Source organism: Somniosus microcephalus, chromosome 27 (assembly GCF_052327205.1).
Source record: "Somniosus microcephalus isolate GS21.2 chromosome 27, FLI_Smic_1.0, whole genome shotgun sequence".
Taxonomy (NCBI): Eukaryota; Metazoa; Chordata; class Chondrichthyes; order Squaliformes; family Somniosidae; genus Somniosus; species Somniosus microcephalus.
In genome coordinates this window covers 2,323,604-2,344,397 of record NC_141013.1, presented here as the reverse complement: position 1 = coordinate 2,344,397, position 20,794 = coordinate 2,323,604, and the positions used below count along the sequence as shown (strand labels likewise).

General features: G+C 42.2%; 1 protein-coding gene across 11 annotated transcripts in view; it reads left to right on the top strand.

Annotated features, from left to right (window-relative positions):
• Nucleotides 1-20,794, top strand: part of dennd4a (DENN/MADD domain containing 4A) — a 156,908-nt gene that overhangs the window by 87,788 nt on the left and 48,326 nt on the right. For all 11 annotated transcript variants that reach the window (XM_085968326.1, XM_085968334.1, XM_085968331.1 and 8 more), the window contains exons 10-13: nucleotides 337-512; nucleotides 1,632-1,732; nucleotides 3,657-3,875; nucleotides 4,482-4,627. In XM_085968326.1, the coding sequence (XP_085824452.1) occupies nucleotides 337-512; nucleotides 1,632-1,732; nucleotides 3,657-3,875; nucleotides 4,482-4,627 (642 nt within the window). The remainder of the gene's footprint in view (nucleotides 1-336; nucleotides 513-1,631; nucleotides 1,733-3,656; nucleotides 3,876-4,481; nucleotides 4,628-20,794) is intronic.

Here is a 20,794-nt window from a genome sequence, read left to right as displayed (position 1 = left end):
AATAATAAAATTACTACTTACATATTTTGGTAGAGATTTTAGTCATGAAGCGTTAGATTTCACTCTTTGTATTTAGAAAATACATGTGAACGGTAATATAAAGTTCCAGCACAAAGCTACACGTCTCAGAACAAAAAGTGTATGATTTATAGATTTCAAAAGTTGGTAAGAGTTTGGATGTTTTCAGTCAGGTTGTGGGAATGTTCAAAAAGCAGTGAGATCCTTGGTAATGATTTAGCCTTAGCTGAGCTTGTGATGCACTTGTATAATAGTTGAAGGAAAGCAGTTAAGCTTTTATCAAAGTATGTTGATTTTATTGTGACTCTTTATATGCAGATGATCTTTCCATTCCATTGGCCATGTCCGTACATTCCTTTATGCCCGTTGGCTCTGGCAGATGTCCTGAGTGCCCCTTGCCCCTTCATCGTAGGGGTTGACTCTCGCTATTTTGACCTATATGATCCTCCAAGTGATGTGAGCTGTGTGGACCTGGACACTAACACCATCTCTCAGTAAGATTTTGATTTGTACAATTAGAATATAAAATGTGGTTATGAATAGCAATTGAGTTGGAAAAAGGAACTGCATCAAATGTACTGTCCACATTTTGAACAATAGTGTCTCTCAATAAGGTGGACTTTTAAGCAATAACTAGCTGACCTCCTGTGGCAAAGCACATGGGGGGAGTCGAGACCCAGTGTAATCTTAGGATGAAACAGGGATAGAGGCTGGGGATGGGAACACCACCACCTGCAAGTTCCCCTCCAAGTCACACACTATCCTGATTTGGAAATACAGGTATATCACTGTTCCTTCATCATTGCTGGGTCAAAATCCTGAAACTCCTTCCCTAACAGCACAGTGGGAGTACCTTCACCACACGGACTGCAGCGGTTCAAGAAGGTGGCTCACCACCACCTTCTCGAGGGCAGTTAGGGATGGGCAATAAATGCTGGCCTTGCCAACGAACGTCCACACCCCGTGAAATGAATTTTAAAAAAGATACAAATCAGTCACCATTTTAAAGTCATATACTCTGTCCTTACTTTTCCTTTTCCATTATAAGTTCCTCTGTCCACATTTATAATGGAAATGCATATGTAAACTTTAATACTGTAACAATACCCTTCCCTCAGTGGTGGCACTGCAGCACCTCCACTGGCAAACTTGTGTAATTACAGCGTGACAGCTGTGCATCGCTTGCCCAAAATAATAATTATTACTGTCACTGATCACTTTGTTGACTAGCTTGATTCCACAGAAAGGTGGCTTGTTCTTTGTTCTAGACTGCTCATTTACTTGCTTATAAGGCAAAATAATGATGCTGGGGGTGGTTTCTATCAATGTTGTGAGCTAAAACTACAGATTAATGTATGAAGTAAGAAACTACAATACCTGTCACCGTTAATCGATGGTTCAATGTTCCCAGCCTACCAGCTGACTCATCAGCGTGTATACTGAATTACAATTTCGAGTGGTATCGTGTTCTGTTAAATTGACTTACACAGCGTACTTGTGATGCAATTTATTTTTTGCTGATAGTGAAAACAATATTGAGATTGCAATTTCTAAATTAATTTACTGTGTATTTGAGCTCAAGACTTGTATTTAAAAGAAGATTGTTGTTTCAGAACCGAAGACAGGAAAAGCCTTACGTGGAAAGTGCTTCCAAAGAAAGCTTGTAAAAATCTGATCAACTCTTTAAACAACACTTATGAACAGCTAGTAGAGAGTAAGTATGTCACAAACTGCGTAATGCTGAAATTTGTTCGTTCTTTTAAAACTGGTAAAGTATTCCAATAACCATGGAGACTACAGGGGTGTTTGTGCTGGGGGCAGGAACCCTGCCCAGCGACAGCACATAATACAAATTCAGACATACTCTGCCCACAATGTTGTGATGCTCGAGATTCCCGAGATGCAGTGCTGTGGGACAGCTCTCCTGGCAGCACTGTGAAGTACCCCTTGTGTGATTTCACTCTGTGCCCAACAAGACACAAATACAAGAATACAGACTTTATTTAGAACTTTTGTGTGATTTAGAAAGGAATATGTCCATTCTAGGTTAAGGCTCAAAAATGATCTTATCCATAGTTTCTTTGTATAGGTCACAGCCCTATTTTTTAAAAAAAAAAACCTCCTTTATACTTTGTAAATTAATTACCAAAGTTTGCTCATCTTAGACGTGCCTCCTGTTCAATTAATTACCAAAGAGTGCTAATCTGTGAGTTTCTTCCTGATCAGAGCTGCCAGTTCCTCTCCTAACAGCTGGAGCAGTGTAGTAATACCCTGGCCTAGAAATTGGGTTGAGGCGCCAAAGTGGTGCCAAGTTCGCCTGGGTGCTGATTTTTGCACAGCGTTCGGAGCATTAACGAACGTCAGAAATTCAGTTTCAGCGCCCCTAGAGGGAGACGGGGCGAGGCTCGAGGCGCTCCGCGTCCCTCTTAGGGTGCTGAAACTGAATATCGCAGCGCAACGCTGCGGTACTGCAGGCCTTCCTCCCATTGTTAAGGGGGAGGGGCCTGCAACAGTGCGATCCCCGATCGCGAGTGCCGGCAAAAGAGCCTGGCACCGAGGTGAAGTGCCGGGCTCGCGGGAAACAGCCGGCAATGCCGTGTGGGGGGGGGGGGTGGTGTGTGTGGGTGTGTGGGGCCGGGGACGGAGGTGCTGGCAGGCGGCCGCCCTCCACCTTAACTTGCGCCACTGCCGGCACAGCAAGGCCCCGTGAACCGGGCGCGGGTAGCGAACGGCGCTACAGCGGCGTTCGCTACCAAATATCGCGATTGGGGCGCTGCGCACACCGATGACGTCATCGGTGGCGGCGCAGCGCAACAGGCTAACGCCACCTTTAGCGCCCCCGCTGAATATCACGGGAGGCGCGGCCAGTGGCGCTACAGCCACTGACTGCCCTCTTTAGGCGCTAATAGGTGGCGCTACATACCCAATTTCTCCCCCGCTGTGTTTATAGGGGCCAGACATTGCACAACATCCCCATTATATTGTAGATAAAATTGGAAGAATTCTCTGCAAAATTCCTCAGATGGCTGCCAGTAAAGGCAGTTTGGCCACACAGACCACAAGGTCTGAAATTCAATTCACTGTCTGTGCTCGGTTTGCTAATGTATTCTGGTGTGATCTATGGGGCTTCTACAATTACCTTCACCCCTAGACTAAGAGGGCAAAAATCAGATCTCCAGTGAATCTTGCTGGAAAGTCTGCACGTAGGAATGTCCTATCAGAATTAACAGTGTAAAAGATATCCCATCATGCCTGTGTTGATGCTTGCTCTTAAACTTGAGCTGTTTATTCTGACTCTTTCCCTCCCCTTTCAGTCCTATAGAATTTACAGCACATAAAGACAGTATCAGATATCGGATGTGATGCCTGCCACAGTCAATAAAACCAACACACTCTTTTTCTAGGCTTACAAATGAAAACTGTCCATTTGGGAAAGACACCAGAGAGGCTCCAGTGGAATTGTATCCCACCATGAGTCAGTGCCTTTGGTGGGGGGTGGAATTGGAAAATAAAATCTCCAAATTTAAGTTTCTTTTTTAAAATAATTTTAAATGACTCCGTTGTCCACTGCAATGCATTTGAGGATGTGTATTTTATAGTAATCATTTAAATGTAAAACTAAATTGATTTACTTCCAGTGCATCAAAGACCCAGAGAGGAAGCTTTATTGGAGTTAACAATGAACGATCATGATTTGAACTCTGGTAAGCAGACGCAGGTGCTGGAGATGGAGATACAAGAAGCTTTCCTCCGATTCATGGCTTCCATACTGAAGGGTTACAGAACTTACCTTCGACCCATCACAGAGGCTCCTTCTGAGAAAGCAACAGATGCAAGCTCACTGTTTGATCTTCAAGGTGGTTACAAATACTTGAAAATTATTAAAGAATAATATCAGTGATTTTGACTTTGCAATCATTAAGTTAGGTGCCTCCTTTAAAAAGCATTACACACAGTATTATCTGCATTGTAAATTACTTGAACTTACATTAGCCATCTGATTTTTAAAAGATAAAGTTTGAATTGTGCTTTGAAATAAAACTGCTATTTAAATTGCAATTTCTAACAAGAAAATGCCCCCATTTCCTCCTTTGTGAATGAATCCAGTATTGACATCCCATATGTACCATGACAGAAAGAAACTAATGCCATGATACAGTATAGACAAGAATGCTTCTGTTTTGTCACTTGTGACTAGCAGTTAGCCTTGAAAATTTGTAAAGTTTTTCTAAGGAATTTATTAGGACCACAGGTTATGGTGACTCAATAAGTTAAATTCTGTTATTCCATTCTGCGATTCTATGAACTTCGAGAACCAGTGGCCTCGGCTATATTAAACAAAGGGGTCGCTACACCTTTTAATCAGGGCCACAGGATTTTTACCCATATTTTGGGTATCTCATTCCATTGAGAGGAATATTTACCTTGTTTTTAATTTAGTGACTTCCTGTTAATCGTTGTAGGTTTCCTGAAGAGCCGGGACCGTTCTCACCAGAAGTTTTACTCCTTGATTACAAAAACACAAATGTTTATTCGATTCATCGAGGAATGTTCCTTTGTGAGTGACAAGGATGCAAGTCTGGCTTTCTTCGACGATTGTGTGGACAAAGTAAGCTCAATGTTAATCTGTGGGGTTTTTTCTGGTAGAAAGTTGGGTTTCAGTTTATTCATAAATAACCAAGGTTGTGTGGGGAATGAGAGGAAATTAACTCTGCTCGTGCAGGATTCTGAAGTCGTTGCAAAATCCTATGTCCAATTTCAGGAAGTCTATATTTGATTACTCCTGCAATGCTGAGAGGCTGTCAAATTTGAAGATCTTGGAACCTTTCTGTAATATCTAGCTGAATATCGTGTACCCATTTGGAAAGTTGAGTAAATGGATAGATTACAAACCTTCGATGACTCAAGCTCTCCTCTGGCTGATGCTTTGTTGGTCTCCTATAAAATAAAATGGATAATTGCAAATTATTTATTACAACCTCCTTTTTTCTCATCTCTGAGCCAAAGCTCGTTATGATCAATAGAGGTTCTAGAGCCTCGGCAGAAGAAACCCTGATGTGGACCGTTTGGCCAGTCCTTGGCAACTTTGTAATAATCTGCCCTGTTTATGTGGGCTGCAGTTACTGAGATTCAAACTAGCAGTTCAGAGCTGAATGACACCCCAGCATTTGTAACTATTGAGGATTTCTTGCTAAACATAATCTTTGGGCTAAAATAGGTTTGAAGAATTATGTGTGCACAGGTCAATGTACTAATTGCATGAATTGGCAATATTCTCTCAATTGTGAATTTGATCCGTATAAACCTCACGGGTATCAAAACAATTACTAATCTGGCAATCCCTAAATAATCAGAATTAATGAAATTGAAAATAATCCTCACACATCTTTAAATGTCTTTTACACATGGTTAATTATACACATTCAAATGACAAGAAATAAAAACACAGCCAGTGGAAAATGGTACAATTTTACAGTTTAGCCAAGCAGTCAACTTTTGCATAGTTTTGGTTTTAGTGCATTTGGTTCTTTATTGATTTGGATAGAAAAGCCACCCCAGAAAGGTTGGTCAGTGACACAAAACTCATTTAGCAAAATGGAAAAATACATTGAGACAACTCTGTTTATTCATTTCAGGATTAAATTACTTTACATAGCATTGCACAGAAACAGGCCATTCGACCCAACTGGTCCGTGCCGGTGTTTATGCTCCACACGAGCCTCCCCCCCACCCCTCTTCATCTCACCCTATCAGCATACCCTTCCATTCCTTAAATACATCTAAGCTATTCGCCTCAACCACTCCCTGTGGTAGCAAGATCCACATTCTCACCACTCTCTGGGTAAAGATGTTTCTCCTGAATTCCCTATTGGATTTATTAATGACTTTCTTATATTTATGGCCCCTAGTTCTGGTCTCCCCCATTGGAAACATCTTCTCTACGTCTACCCTATCAAACCCCTTCATAATTTTAAAGACTTCTATCAGGCCACGTTTCAGTCAGAAGAGTCCCAGATTGTTCAATTTACCCTGACAGTTGCACCCTCGGGCCTGCTATCATCCTTGTAAATCTTCTCCGGTGCCTCGATATCCTGTTTGTTATATGGAGGTGAGACTTGATTGAGGAGTCCCCAAACCCCATCTCTTGCAAGGGGCCCCTAAGCTAGACACCACCTCTTGTGTGTCGGTAAATGGCTGAACTCTTCCCAGTTACAGAGGATGATCGAGGGCTTTGTTTGGGTGCAATTCTGAGTGACCACAACAGAGTCGTAGACAGCAACCACATGTTTTTTTTCATCGTACCAGAGGGAGCTTCCAGACACTCCTGCGCAAAATCCACGTTGAGTAAGCTTCTTCTCGCATGCAAGCGCACTGATGCTGCAGCGACGAGCAGAGCGAGCAAACCACTTCCCGCACGGCCGACACTCGAATGGGTCCTCTCCGTGTGGGCCCAGTAATGCACCTTGAGGTCCCGAGATCGGCAGAAATGTTTCTTGCACATGAGGCACTCGAATAAACTCAATAAACAGGAATTTGCAATAAAGATGTGCTTCTAACAAAGGATTGTGGCACACATTTTGGAAGTTAATTGTGAAAACATACAAATTATTTACATGCAAAGCAGTAATCCCCTTTGGCATTTTCATTCATTTCCTCAATTATTTTTTGAGCAGAGTTATCTTAAACTGATGCTAATGAAATTAACTTTATTAGTGTAGTATACCAAGCGCTTGTGTCGATTTTATTTGCCGTCTAAGGATTACAATTAACCATATGCTAACGGCAGCATTAAACAACAAGACATTCCTTTCTCCAGGGGGGTTGATGGTTGCATTTATTCTGTGTGATTTCCTTTTGAACAAAGAATGAAGAAAATGTCTGTTAGCCTTATTTGGATGCAGTTTAACCTAAATAAAAAACCCATTACAACATTGCATCGTACTCCTGTTCAAAACAAACTGCTTGGTTGATTCGCCGTGAGTTTGTAATGGAGGTCTGATTCTAGGTGTTTGTTCAAGTAGCGTCTGACCCAGTAAAAATACATCTATATTCTGGTATTACAAGAATATATCTGCAGCACAAACAAGAGTAAGCTTTATTCTGCAATTTAGGCACAATCCAATACTGCATTGTGGGGTTGGGCTGGTAGCATAATGAGTTGATGCACCATGCCACAGAGCATTGGGATACAAGGAAATGCCCATAATTTCACACATGGGAATTCCTGAATTGAGCTGGGCTGTCAGTGATGAGGGGAGAGCAACACAGAACAAATATGAGCCACTCCACTCCAAGGATGGATACAGATTTGATGGCGGGGTTATGCTGAGTCTTTCTGTACCCCTTGGTGTATGGAGAGTGGAATTGGGAGCTGGCTGGTTTCCCTTTCTGCAGAGTAATTGAGTGATGACCTGGAAGTGAGGGAGGAATTTCTGTTTCTAAATGGGTGAAAGCGTGGCATCCACACTACGTGCTGGTAGAGACCTCGTAGATTCTAGATTCCAGTACATCAGTGAAATCTTAAATGTAGAACTAAATGCAACCGAATCCAAGGCTTGAATCAAAAATTCTATACAATCGGTGATGGTCCTGGAATCAAACATGAATTTAGATGATAAAACTATGCATCATTGTAAAGTATAACCTAAAATCTCTGTGGGTGGAGTTCACAAATATTTAATTTTCACTTGTTTAATTTTAACTTGCAAACTTTTACATAATGTATCATTAAGGGGGTTGTGCTGATGTTGCACAGCTGTCTCTACTTGCAATCTTTTTACTTCTACATAATTTTAAACAAAACACTTATTTTTCTAAAAATGGAATTTGTCAAAAGCTATCTTAAGTTTTAAATTCTGTTTATCCAACTTTGATCCATAATCCCTTGATACCCTAATGCTGTGCTCTTTACATTTTATTGTTATTTAAACTTCCAGACCCGTGTTACATTACTGTACTGTTCTCCTAAATGTGTAAATGATAGCTAAATCACCAATTCATCAGGATTGCTTAGTTCTCGATTTCTGTGGTGTTTCCATCTGGTCTTATCTCTGAGTGGCCAGGCTGTGTCAGTTTTGGGTGGGTGGGCTGGGAGGGGATCTGCTGGCAGGAGCGTGTGTCAGGGATTTCTTGGGCCGTTGCTCTGACATCTGGTGTAGTCAGCAGTGAGCAACATTGATGCTGTCCATGGAGTTGCAGGATGAAGCATCTGTTCCCTCTGACAATGTTCTTCCATGTGATTTAGCAGTTTACACACACGTACATGGGTATATACTGGTCAATAGCCCGTCATTGCACACAGGATATTAAGACCTTTACTGGTTTAAAGTGTGTAATCTGGATGCTGGACACATTTTATGTCCGTTACTTCCATGCCAGATTTGAACAGTGGGACATCATTTAATTTTATACATGCACTTTTCACACACAGAGGGAATGGTAGCATAGTGGTTATGTTCCTGGACTAGTAATCCAGAGGGCTGGACTTTTGAGGCAGAAATTCCGATCCCTACGGGTGAGTCCGCACTGCACATGCGCTGGAAACCGGCATTTCCGATCTGTCAAGAAAGCCCTTGACAGATCGGACGCCGGCCCTGGAGCAGGGCCTCTGCGGGTGGACAGTTCCGTTTTTTGGAGACCCTCCGCCCGCAGAAAACACTTACAATTCTTGCGCCTATAAAAGCAGGCACAAGGCCTGCTTTTACCAGGCTGAGTTGAAGAAAGTAAAAAAAAAAAAAAATTTCAAAGAAAGGGAAGTTTATTTTTAGCCCCGTTAAAAAATTTAATTATCTTTTTCAAAAATTAAAATTTTGTTTAAAATAGTTATGTAATTTATAGTCATTTTAAAAATGTGATTTAAAAAAAAAATTATTTGAAGTTTTACTTATGTTTTGGAGCTGATCTCTATTCATAGATTTGACACATCTTCCTGTCAAATCTATGAATGGAGATTGTAATGATATCAGCAAATAGAGATGGTATTTGCCTGTTTGATTATGATGCCTTACCAGCATATTTGCATGTATTGATTGCTTGTGCCTGACCAGCAGAGGGCATGTGACAGAGACAAGCAAGGCAGTTTAGTTTAGTTTCAGTTTCGTTCTAGATGCATCACTAGCATGATGTCTCCTGTAAATGCTGTATAAAGAGTTGAACAGACTTTAGATTAAAAGACATTCTCTTTCATAAATGTCTCGTCATTGAACCCACAAAGAAATCAATACAGAGATTCCCTACACTGATTGGCTCCCCGTGGCCCACGTGATCCCAGGGACGCTGCGAACTAACTGCGCCCCGGGGATACGCGGGCCCTGCACACCGGCTGTTTGAAGAGGCGCTGCGAATGGAATTTTTGGGCCATTATAATCAGTTCAAATCCCGCCATGGCACCTGGGGAATTTAAATACAGATAATTAAATGAATGTGGAATAAAATGCTATTGTCAGTAATGGTGACCATGAAACTACTGGATTATTGTAAAAGCCCATCTGATTCCCGAATGTCCTTTAGGGAAGGAAATCTGGCCGATATGTGACTCCAGACCCACAGCAATGTGGTTGACTCTTAACTGCCCTCTGAAATGGCTGAGCAAGCCACTCAGTTGTCAAGAAGCTGCTCACCACCACCTGCTCCGGGCAGTTAGGGATGAACAATAAATGCTGGCCTTGCCTTGCCAGCAACGCCCACATCCCAGGAATGAATTTTTTAAAATGCATTAATTAAACCTGGACGATCTAATGAATGAATTTACAACCCAGGACAACCGTTTATTCATTTAATTGCCTGCCATTGGTCAGGTGGGCCACTAACGTGCTCAATTATTTATTTATTTAACCGTGTCTTTCCATGGTTTGGAGCTAGTTTAATTTTATATTTATACTCTCCACACATATTTCAGAATGTGAGGGACCACATTGAGCCAGCAGTTTTTTTTTTAAACTGGAAAATTTCATGTTATTTTGTATCCCACATGCAACCATTTATTTTTACTGACTGGTTCATCCAGCCTATATCCCATACAGTTATGATGTCTTGTGCCTCACAATACATACGCTCCACACCCCACTCTGAAGCCATGTAATCACCTGAGTGAGGCAAAAAAACAGATTAAAAACCCAGGCCAATTTTTGTTTGGTCTTGCTTCTGTTTAATTTTACATTTTAAGAAATCTGAGTCACAATTAATAGACTGCACATCTCAGGCTATCAGTGCGATAGTTGTCAATCTGATTGACCAGGAGAGTATGAGGCATACTGTTGTATTTCGATTGAGCTGATCAGCAGCATAAAGGATTTATTGATTGTCTCAGAGCACATTACCTCCCAAATTATTTCACACACAAAATCATGTTTTGGTTCACAGCAAGCATGGATTTGCCCTTTGCACTGGGTATGAGAAAAGGTATGCAGTGAGAGCCTGATTTGTAACGGTATTGTCTCCCTGTATTTGGGGCATCCTCAGCACATACCATTCTCCTGTGTGCCTACTCCAAGCCCTTTGCCAAATTAGCCGAGAATGACTCTTCTAAACCTTCTGTGTGGAGGCGAACCTAGCCTCTTGTTTCTTTAATTATATACACAAGGTCCAAGAACTGACTGTGAAACATTGTGGGAGCAAGCCTAAACCCTAGCACCTTGTCTCACAACCTGCTGGAAGATTAATGGGCTACATCAGCAAGTTCTTTGAGGAGAGTCTATTGTGAATAAATGTGGCAGTTTGTATTTCAGCGAGAAAAGTAGGTTAATGTTGAAACTGGAAATCAAGGTTACTGAATCCCATTGGACATTGCTGTTATCTGTGTGCGTCAGACCCTGACAATTGGCTTCATCTATTTTCTTCAAATATATCACAATGGTTCGTTAAAAATGCTACAATGTCTAATTCAAGTGCCATTCCGGGTACTTCAGCATGATTTGAGGATACCCTTGCTCGACAGTCTGTTTCCCTGCGCTGCAAACACCTGCAGCTGGCAGCATTATTTACAAATAGGAAAACCCATATGGTTTTGTCACAGTTAGAAGCATCTTCTGAAATTTTTTCCAAAATGTAAAAGGCAGTGATTGATTGAGCAGTAATGTAACCAGTGTGTGTTTAGAGCAGAGAACAGTGTTACGGTAAGCCAATTGCTTCAGATACCTCAATTGAATTTTTCCATTACATACTGACAACAACAGTTGTATTCTTCTCTGCCACCCTCCAATTTATCATGAATAAGGTTGAAGAGTGAAAATGCTTAGGATGGTTTTGCATGCAGTCGTCTATCTTCTCTGCCAAAGTAGGCACCAACTATCTCAGTTTAGTATCTTAAAATGGCACCTCTGACAGTGCAGCTCTCATTCAGTACTGCAAGTTTCTGGAGTGGGGCTTGAATCCACAACCTTGTGACTCAGAGGCAAGTGTTGACCTAGGTTATGTGCTGAAGTCTAGGAGAGAGGATTGAACCTACGAGCTTCTGATTCAGAAATGTGCATGCTACGGACTAAGCCAATTTGATACTATTTAGCTGGATCAATGTTAGAATTGGCTCTCCCAATGGCTCAGCTGGTTAAGGCTATGGATCGCTGTCTCATACAGGTGTGTGTGAGACTGTGATAGTGCACTAATGTTCACTGTCTAAAATCACATTGCTACTTGGGAGAGATACCAAAGGGCAACTGTAGAACCTGAACCCCTGCAAAAAAAATTGATAGAAAAATGAGGGGGGGAAAAGTCTTAAAACTAAGTAGATATTGCTTCTTAAACATCAACTGACTGGGTAGTTTCGTACTCACAATACAGAGGGGTTTCATTGTACCAGTTTCTATTGTACCACAGCTTTCACTCTGCATTAATATGAAAAATGAAGCGTTTGACTGATGCAAGTTATGAAATGCAGCTGCTGGCCTTTAAACTACGTAGTCTTGCTTGGCTGAATGTCACAACCAGATGGGTTGCATCCTTTCCAAACATGTTGCAATCTAGAAGTTGGATGGGGAGCAATAGGACTGTGCCAGTTATTCCACCATGTTACAAGAGACATAAGCAAAGTCTTGACATATGCAACTAATGCACTGTTTCCTCCACATTTTACTTTTTTAAGTTTTCATCTTGCAATTAGTACATGTTCCCTGTTTTCTTGCACTCTTTTCTTGAAGTCACCCCCAACACCATACAGTTTCCCAAAGCTAAAAGAGTGAATGTTTGACCTCTTCCCAGAACTCTGTTTCTGTTATTCTTGAGCCACTGCTGAAGAAGCATCAAAACACCTGAAGTTGACCTCCTTTCTTCCCCGCTCTTTCTCTCCTCCAATGGCAAAGTTCCTCATCAATATATTGCCCATCCCACTATAACTGCCTGTCTGGCAGACCCCTGGCATCTTACCACCTGCCACATTACCAGCAATAAGTATATTTCTACATTTTCTTTACAATTTGCTTTTCAAATTAAATTAACTAAAATTTTGGCTACGGTATAAAGGGGAATATTTCCTGTCCAAAATGCTCTCTCTTGCTCTAAGAACGAGTTTACCAAAACATTTTCTGCTTATTAGATGAGACCCTTGTTTGTTGTTTGCAGCCACAGTGCGCTGGTGATGGGCAGGGTGGGTATTAAGTTCAGTGACATGGGGTGCTGATCAAGCCAACTGCTTTGTCCTGGAGGGTGCCGAGTTGTGTGACGGCACCTATCTAGGTGAGTTTCCATCACACTCTCTTGACTTGGAATGCTCACCACTGGATTAGTAACTCCATCACATACTGTTGACGTGTATGCAGCACTAATAGTTACAGCACTGCAGACTTGGTTCAAATTGAGCATTTTCTTTTTAGTTGTGCTTATGCACCATGTAAATGCTGGTTCTGTTCCAAATATTAGGATGCACAAACTCATCAGTGATAGGATTACATAGAATGTAAAGCACAGAAACAGGCTATTCAACCCAACTGGTCTATGCCAATGTTTATGCTCCACACAAGCCCCCTCCCACCCTACTTCATCTCACTCTATAGGTTTTGGATGTAAACCACCTCATGCACTGAGCCTAAAATTCCTGATTGTTTGCTGTGTTCAGGAGATGTCTGGGCCCAGAAATTCCTCTCTTAATGAAAAACAGGAGAATATATTATTCTCCATTCTCAATGACCTGCTACTCTAGTCACAGGAATGTACAGCTTTAAAATGTATGGATATGTTAGTGGGTTGTTAATTATCAAGGGGAGAAAAATAATATTCCAAAAATAGCATTCTCCCATCTTCTATAAAAAGAAACATTTTGGATGGTGTCACTCAGTTTATTTTCCTGTACATCTGATTGCCGCGTTGTACACCCTATACATACACACACACACTCTCCTGCCCAAAGGCTGGTTGTGCCAGTTAACCAACAGGTCAGGAAACTTTGCTAATAAATTTGGAGTTGCACTAGTGAAATGCTAAATTTAATTGGAAAGCTATACCTTGCATGAAGTGCTCAAGCTTGCGCGCTCTCTCCAGCTTTTCTTCGCCTCGGGCGAGATTGAAGGGGAAAAGTAGGTCACCTGCCATTCTCTGAATGTAGAGGATTATTGCCAGTGACCTCTAATGACCTCTGCACTCGTCTCTTCCCAATAAAAGCTTCTTGGATGTTTTAAAAATTCAGCAATTTCATAAGCATTCCCTTGTGCCCTATATCCATTTTAGCTATGAAAGCACATTTAGTCAAGTATTGATGCCAAAAATAAAGTGGCTCACTTTCTAATATCCGGACATGTTTTACAGTGGAGCATTATTGCACTCCAGTCAGTTTGTGGACTTTTATTCTCTTAATGAGCACTTGCTGTGTTGGAGCCAAGCTTTCTTCTCTGTCGAGGGCAAGATTTATTAGATGGTTTTCATTGTCTACAGAGAACTGTATTAGAAACCAGTGACCTGGCTCGAAATTATGCTTTACCCCGACAAACCAGCCCAATGAACATAAAATCTGTCTAGTCAATTTGTAAGTATGAAAGAATTAAGACAGAGCAGCCAAGTGGATATCTGTGCTTTTATTTCTTCAGCTGGCCTTAAGCAAAAACATATGTTGTGGCTGCTTAACACATGGATGAGGCGCTGTATTGGAATGCTCACTGCGGAGTTTCCTGTGACATATATGAGATGAATATCATTTGGGCACCTCATAACTATTAAACAAGTCTGCCCCTCTGTTTGCTTTCAAAAGGTCTGCAGCCCCTTTGATATATGGTTTTATAAGTGCAGCTTTTTTGTGAAACATTTAACCATGTTCGTGAATGGAGGAATCAGTAGCATCGGGATTGATCCACTGTATGGCTACAAATTACTGATATATAATCATTTATAATAAATGTTGTTAATGCTTGTGTAGGAACAACAACATTAAAAATGTACTGCAGAGCTAGCGGCCATGATAGTACAGAGGTTCCTGTGGAATATTCTGCAGAGTTTGCTTTAGGGACTGAACCTGCCTGCCTGAAAACTAAAAATCCTCATTCTGTTGACAGTATTACTACTGAGGACAAAAAAAATCTAAATAACCGCTTTCTCTCGCTGCCACCTATAATTACAATGTCAGACATGCTGTTATCTGCATTCCTGACGGTGCTGTTTTCCAGTTTGCCTGCTTCCCCAAAATGAGGTGCACATCCTGGTAAATTAGCAGTGATTTGGGTGGAGCAAGATTCAGCAGCGTTATGTCCACGGAATGGTTTTTTATGAAGCTTCATACATGCCACCGTAGACATGGTAACTTTCAGATCTTGCCAATCCTATCACTGGAGATGGAGGTGGAGAGGGGGAAGAGAGAGAAAAGAGAGAGTTGATGAGTAAAGGTCTGGTGTTTCTTAACAGACAGCAGGAGAACATCTGAGGAAAAAGGGAACCAGGCCAGTACTTGGAGACGTAGAAATTTGACTCTGGGTGGGGGCTATTCTGCTCTTCTAGCCTACATTGAGTTTAATTTGCTTTCTGCTTTTTCTGCAATCTATTCCATTTCCCTATTTTTTTTTTCATATATCCTTTGATATTCTTTAAGGAATGATTCAGTGCCTTTCTAAATGCTGTAATCAATTAATCACCACTTGTAGCAATGTATGTCCCATTCTAATAACTGCTTTAAAAAAAAATCTTCTAATATCCCCCTTTATTTATCTAGTGTTCACCTTGACATCATGGCCACTTGTCTTTAATTTAGCTAGCAATTTATTTACCTTGCTATTCCTTTTGTCTTCTCGAACACTCCTTTCAAGTCCCTCCGCAGTCTTCAGTGCGAGAGAATATAGCCCGAGTTGCTGTACCCTTTCTTTGTATCTCGGACCTCCTCATTTCTAGTGAATCTGTGTTGCAACTTCTCCAACGCTATTATATTCTTCCTATAGTGTACACTATTTCAGATACAGCCTGATCATCATTTTCATAGAATGGTTACAGCGCACAAGCAGGCCATTCAGCCTGTTGAGCCCGTGCCGGCTCTCTGCAAGAGCACTTCAACTAGTCCCACTCCCCCGCCCTTTCCCTGTAGCCCTGCAAATGTTTTTCCTTCAGGTGCTTATCCAATTCCGTTTTGAAAGCCACGATTGAGTCTGCCTCCACCACCCTTTCAGGCAGAGCATTCCAGATCCTAACCACTTGCTGAGTAAAAAAGTTTTCCTCATGTCCCCTTTAGTTCTTTTGCCAATCACCTTAAACATGTGTCCCCTGGTTCTCGACTCTTCCACCAATGGGAACAGTTTCTCTCTAACTACTCTGTCTAGACCCATCATGATGTTGAACATCTCTATCAGATCTCCTCTCAAATTTCTCTGCTCCAAGGAGAACAACCCCAGCTTCTCTCGTCTATCCACGCAACTGAAGCCGCTCATCCCTGGAACCATTCTCGTAAATCTTTTCTGTACCCTCTCTAAGGCCTTCACGTCTTTCCTAAAGTGCGGTGCCCAGAATTGGAAACAATACTCCAGTTGAGGCAGAACCAGTGTTTTTTAAAGGTTCATCATAACTTCCTTGCTTTTGTACTCTATGCCTCTATTTATTATGACACTATTTATGAAGCCCAGGAACCCGTATGCTTTTTTAACCACTTTCTCAACGTGTTTGCGTGGGTTTCCTCCGGGTGCTCCGGTTTCCTCCCACAGTCCAAAGATGTGCGGGTTAGGATGATTGGCTATGATAAATTGACCCTTAGTGTTAGGGGGATTAAATACGTGGGGTTACGGGGATAGGGAGGGATATGTGTTGGTGTAGGGGTTACGGGGATCGGGTGGGATATGTGTCGGTGCAGGCTCGATGGGCCGAAACGGCCTCTATCTGCACTGTGGGGGTTTTTCTGTGATTCTGTGATCTCTCTGTTCATGCACCTCCTTTAGAATTGTACCCTTTATTTTGTGGAGTCATCAAGATATCTTCGCTTTTGTATTCAGTCTCTCTTATTATAAGTCCCTAAATCCATTTACTTTTTGTAATGGCTATTTATGTATTATTGCCCCGTGCCCCCTGAATCTACACTGGGCGATGACAGCGACCGATTCAGGGGGTGGGAACGGAGCGGCAGGAGGCTCACGGGGCACTAAGTAAAGGGGGTGGCGGGCGGGGGGCAAATAATTGGCCAACTTACTTGTTGCGTCCTCTAATGCAGGGTCCGTGCTGCGTTCTGGCAGCCCGGCATTCCTCTTGTGTGCCGGGCTACTGGCATGGCACAGCACCCTGCTCCCTGGTGGTCCAGGTAAGGCCCCACAGAGTTGTGGGCTTGGGCCCTCCTCTTTAATGAGGGGAAGAGCCCTTCCACACGGCAGCGCTACATGGCCCAGTGTGTAGCGCTGCAGAACGCACCACCCCGATATTCGGATTTAGCACTCTAAGAAGGAAGTGGAGTGCTTGAATTAGCTCCACCTCCCTCTTGGGGCGCTAAAACTGAATTTCGCTGTCGCCGGGCACTCGTTGGCGCCCCAAAATAGTCAATACCAAATTTTTCCGCCTGTGTTTCTTCATATCTAATTCCCTTCGTTCCTGCACTGCATTGAGAAATTTACCATTTACGGTATACTTTCATTCTCTATTGTTGCTGAAATGTTGTCTTATGTTTTACATAGAAACATAGAAGAAAGGAGCAGGAGTAGGCCATTCGGCCCTTCGAGCCTGCTCCGCCATTCGATGAGATCATGGCTGATCATCCAAATTCAGTACCCTGTCCCTGCTTTCTCCCCACATCCCTTGATCCCTTTAGCCTTAAGAAATATATCCAACTCTTTCTTGAATATACTTAATGAACTGGCCTCCACAGCCCTCTGTGGCAGAGAATTCCACAGGTTCACCACTCTCTGGGTGAAGAAATTCCTCCTCATTTCAGTCCTAAATGGCTTACCCCTTATCCTTAGACTATGACCCCTGGTTCTGGACTCCCCGGCCATCAGAAACATCCTTCCTGCATCTAGTCTGTCCAGGCCTGACAGAATTTTATAGGTTTCGATGAGATCCCCTCTCAATCTTCTAAACCCCAATGAGTATAAGCCCAATCGACACAATCTCTCCTCGTACGTCATTCCTGCCATCCCAGGTATCAGCCTGATGAATTTTCGCTGCACTCCTTCCATGGCAAGAACGTCCTTCCTCAGGTAAGGCGACCAAAACTGCACACAATACTCAAGGTGCGGTCTCACCAAGGCCCTGTACAACTGCAGCAAGACATCCTTGTTCTTGTACTCGAACCCTCTTGCTACGAAGGCCAACATACCATTTGCCTTCTTAACCGCCTGCTGCACCTGCATGCTTACCTTCAGCGACTGGTGCACAAGAGCACCCAGGTCTCTTTGCACTTCCCCTTCTCCCAATCTATTGCCATTCAAATAATAATCTGCCTTCCTGTTTTTGCCAACAAAGTGGATAACCTCACATTTATCCACATTATAGTGCATTTGCCATGTTTCTGCCCAATCACCCAACCTGTCCAAATCGTACTGGAGTTTCACGACATCCTCCTCACAGCATACCCTCCCACCCAGCTTTGTGTCGTCTGCAAATTTGGAGATATTGCATCCAATTCCCTCGTCCAGATCATTAATATATATTGTGAACAGCTGGGGTCTTAGGACCGATCCTTGCGGTACCCCACTGGTCACTACCTGCCACTCGGAAAACGACCCATTTATTCCAACTCTTTGCTTTCTGTCCGCCAACCAGTTCTCTATCCAAGTCAATACCTTGCCCCCAATCCCATGTGCCTTAATTTTGCACGCTAATCTCTTATGCGGGACCTTATCGAAAGCCTTCTGAAAGTCCAAATACACCACATCCACTGGTTCTCCCTTATCTATTCTACCAGTTACATCCTCAAAAAATTCCAGTAGATTAGTCAAGCATGATTTACCTTTTGTAAATCCATGTTGACTTTGTCCGATCCTGTCACTGTTTTCCAAGTGCTCTGCTATTACATCTTTTATAATGGACTCTAGCATTTTCCCCACTACCGATGTCAAGCTTACCAGTCTATAATTCCCTGCCTTTTCTCTACCACCTTTATTAAACTGTGTCTGCCACTTATCTGCTCATTTCTGGGCCTGTGTGTGTTCCTGTAGCCTGCTGCATTCCTCCCAATGCGCTGGTTGTTGGCTGTCTGACTTGCCCTCTCCCCTGTTTGAACAGAGGTGGAACATTTGCCTTGGTCCAATCCTTTGGTCAGCCCTGTTTTAATGAATTTTGAAAATTCGTGGTTAGGTCCTTCACTACTCACTTAGTATTCTGGGATGCACAATGTCTAATCCTGGTTATTTGTCGATCAATCCTCAGATCATTACAAACTGTTTCTTCTTTAATGCAGATCTCTACTTCCTCATCCACAAGCTTTTGAAGCTTTTTTTCCCAGTCTTCTCTTGAGACAAAGTATTCATTTAACCTTTTCACGCAATGGATCTTTTCCACCCTGGAAATCTGGCATGTCAGCTCTTTAGTTCTCTGATGACCTCTGCAATCTGGCTGGAGAAATTGTGCACTTTGTATTGTTTAACTAAATAAAAAATCACGTACAATTCTACACAGGAACATTGATACGATGCTTAAATGACACAAGTTATTTGCCATTTTTTGCATCGAATATTGTTTGTGGTAGTGTTTTTGTATTTATTATTTTAATTAAACTCTGTCATCATCAAGAACCCTTTTCTGAAAATTAAGACGATACAAATAAATGTGATGAACTTAAATATCTTTTTCTTCTGTCTTTCACTTGATATTTAGTGAGGAATATTTTTGGCTGAACAATGTGTTCTAATGGCATTGGAGGAATTAGCCTGTCGTAGTTATTGAGGCCAACTGCACAAAGGAAGTAATCTCAGTGGAGATATACTCATTAATCCGAGAGGTTGCTTCAGCTATGACATTAAATCTTCTCCCTCATGATGCAGAGGGAATTAAGCCCTCCCAGGAAAGTCTACCCAGCATCATTTTAAAAACTATATTCAAAAAATAAATAAGCAGTAATACCGGAAAAATTACAAGAATGTTGAATTGATTCTTTGTAGTTGATTGAGGGATTGTTGGCAGCATGGCAGGTTGCAGACCAACCGCCTTAATTTCCAACATGGCCATTTCTTGATCTTGGCTACGACAGCAAACAAGAGGAGGTTGAATGGCAAGAGTTAAGGTGCAATCTGATCAGAAGGGTTTTGAGAATGTTTTCAAAAGGAATGGAGGGAGGTGGTGAAAGAGTGAATTAGGCAGATGGCTCCAGAGGACAGGTGCATTTTGACTTGATGAACAGCCACCAATAGGGAAATGGAGCAAGTGGAGAGCAAGGAGATGAGCAGCTGTCCGGTATTCAGCCATGCCATTTGAGCAGGAGGTGTCAAGTGGCGGTCAGGTGCAGTGGGCGAAGATTACTGCACATTTGCTTTGTGTACTCCTAGCAGCTTATAACTGAGCTGCTTTGGCACAAGCTCCGTCTCCTGAATAGTGCTTGGTGCGGAGAGATCACAGTGAGATGGGAGAAAGTAAAATATATCACCATAAAAAACACCGATGGATGGGTGTGCTTCTTGAAGTTTCTTGGCAGTACAGTAAAACTCAATATATGATGTGGTTTAAATGGTGCCAATAGTGTTAATGGGAAGGTAGGTCCTAGCTGGCGTAATGTACACAAAACAGAATGGTTATCGGAGACCGGATGGTGAAGCATTAGAGCATTGTTCTCCCCTGGAATGGATTGGATTCCATTTCTAAGAAATTAAATGGAGGACTCGCTCTTAAATGACCAAGTCGAGTTAGTTTGGGGTTGCCTCATTCCAGTGACATAAGTATAGAAAGGGCATTACATTGAGCACTTGGCGATACTCAGTGGCTCCTTTCACAGAGCCGGAGAAATACCAATCCCACAATGCAGCGGGAAGGTCCCTTTCTTAGATTTCCAAGTAATGACAGGGAAATTCTCATGCCAATCTGGATACACATGCTTTATTTAAGTAAGAATGCCCATAAAGGGGGTTGATATTGAAGCTGGGATCAAACTCGGTCGTCCTAGTTGAGAGTGAGACTTGACATTACCAGTTTAGCCATTGGGCTACTCTTAAGACTTGGAAGTGCTCAATTTTGACGTTCTCTCTAAAGTGGGCAGTCATGTTGAAAGAGATCATTATTGTTACATACATGCACACACACATGCCAATGTAGATAACTGCTGACCTAATGTGCTGACAAAATGCATAACCTGATTACAAATTCTAGAAGCTAATTGCAAGAAAGAGCATAATGGTGTTTGTGGTTTTGTACATTCCTGTGTTCCAAACACAATTATAAACTCAGAAGACCATAAGCTAATCTGACG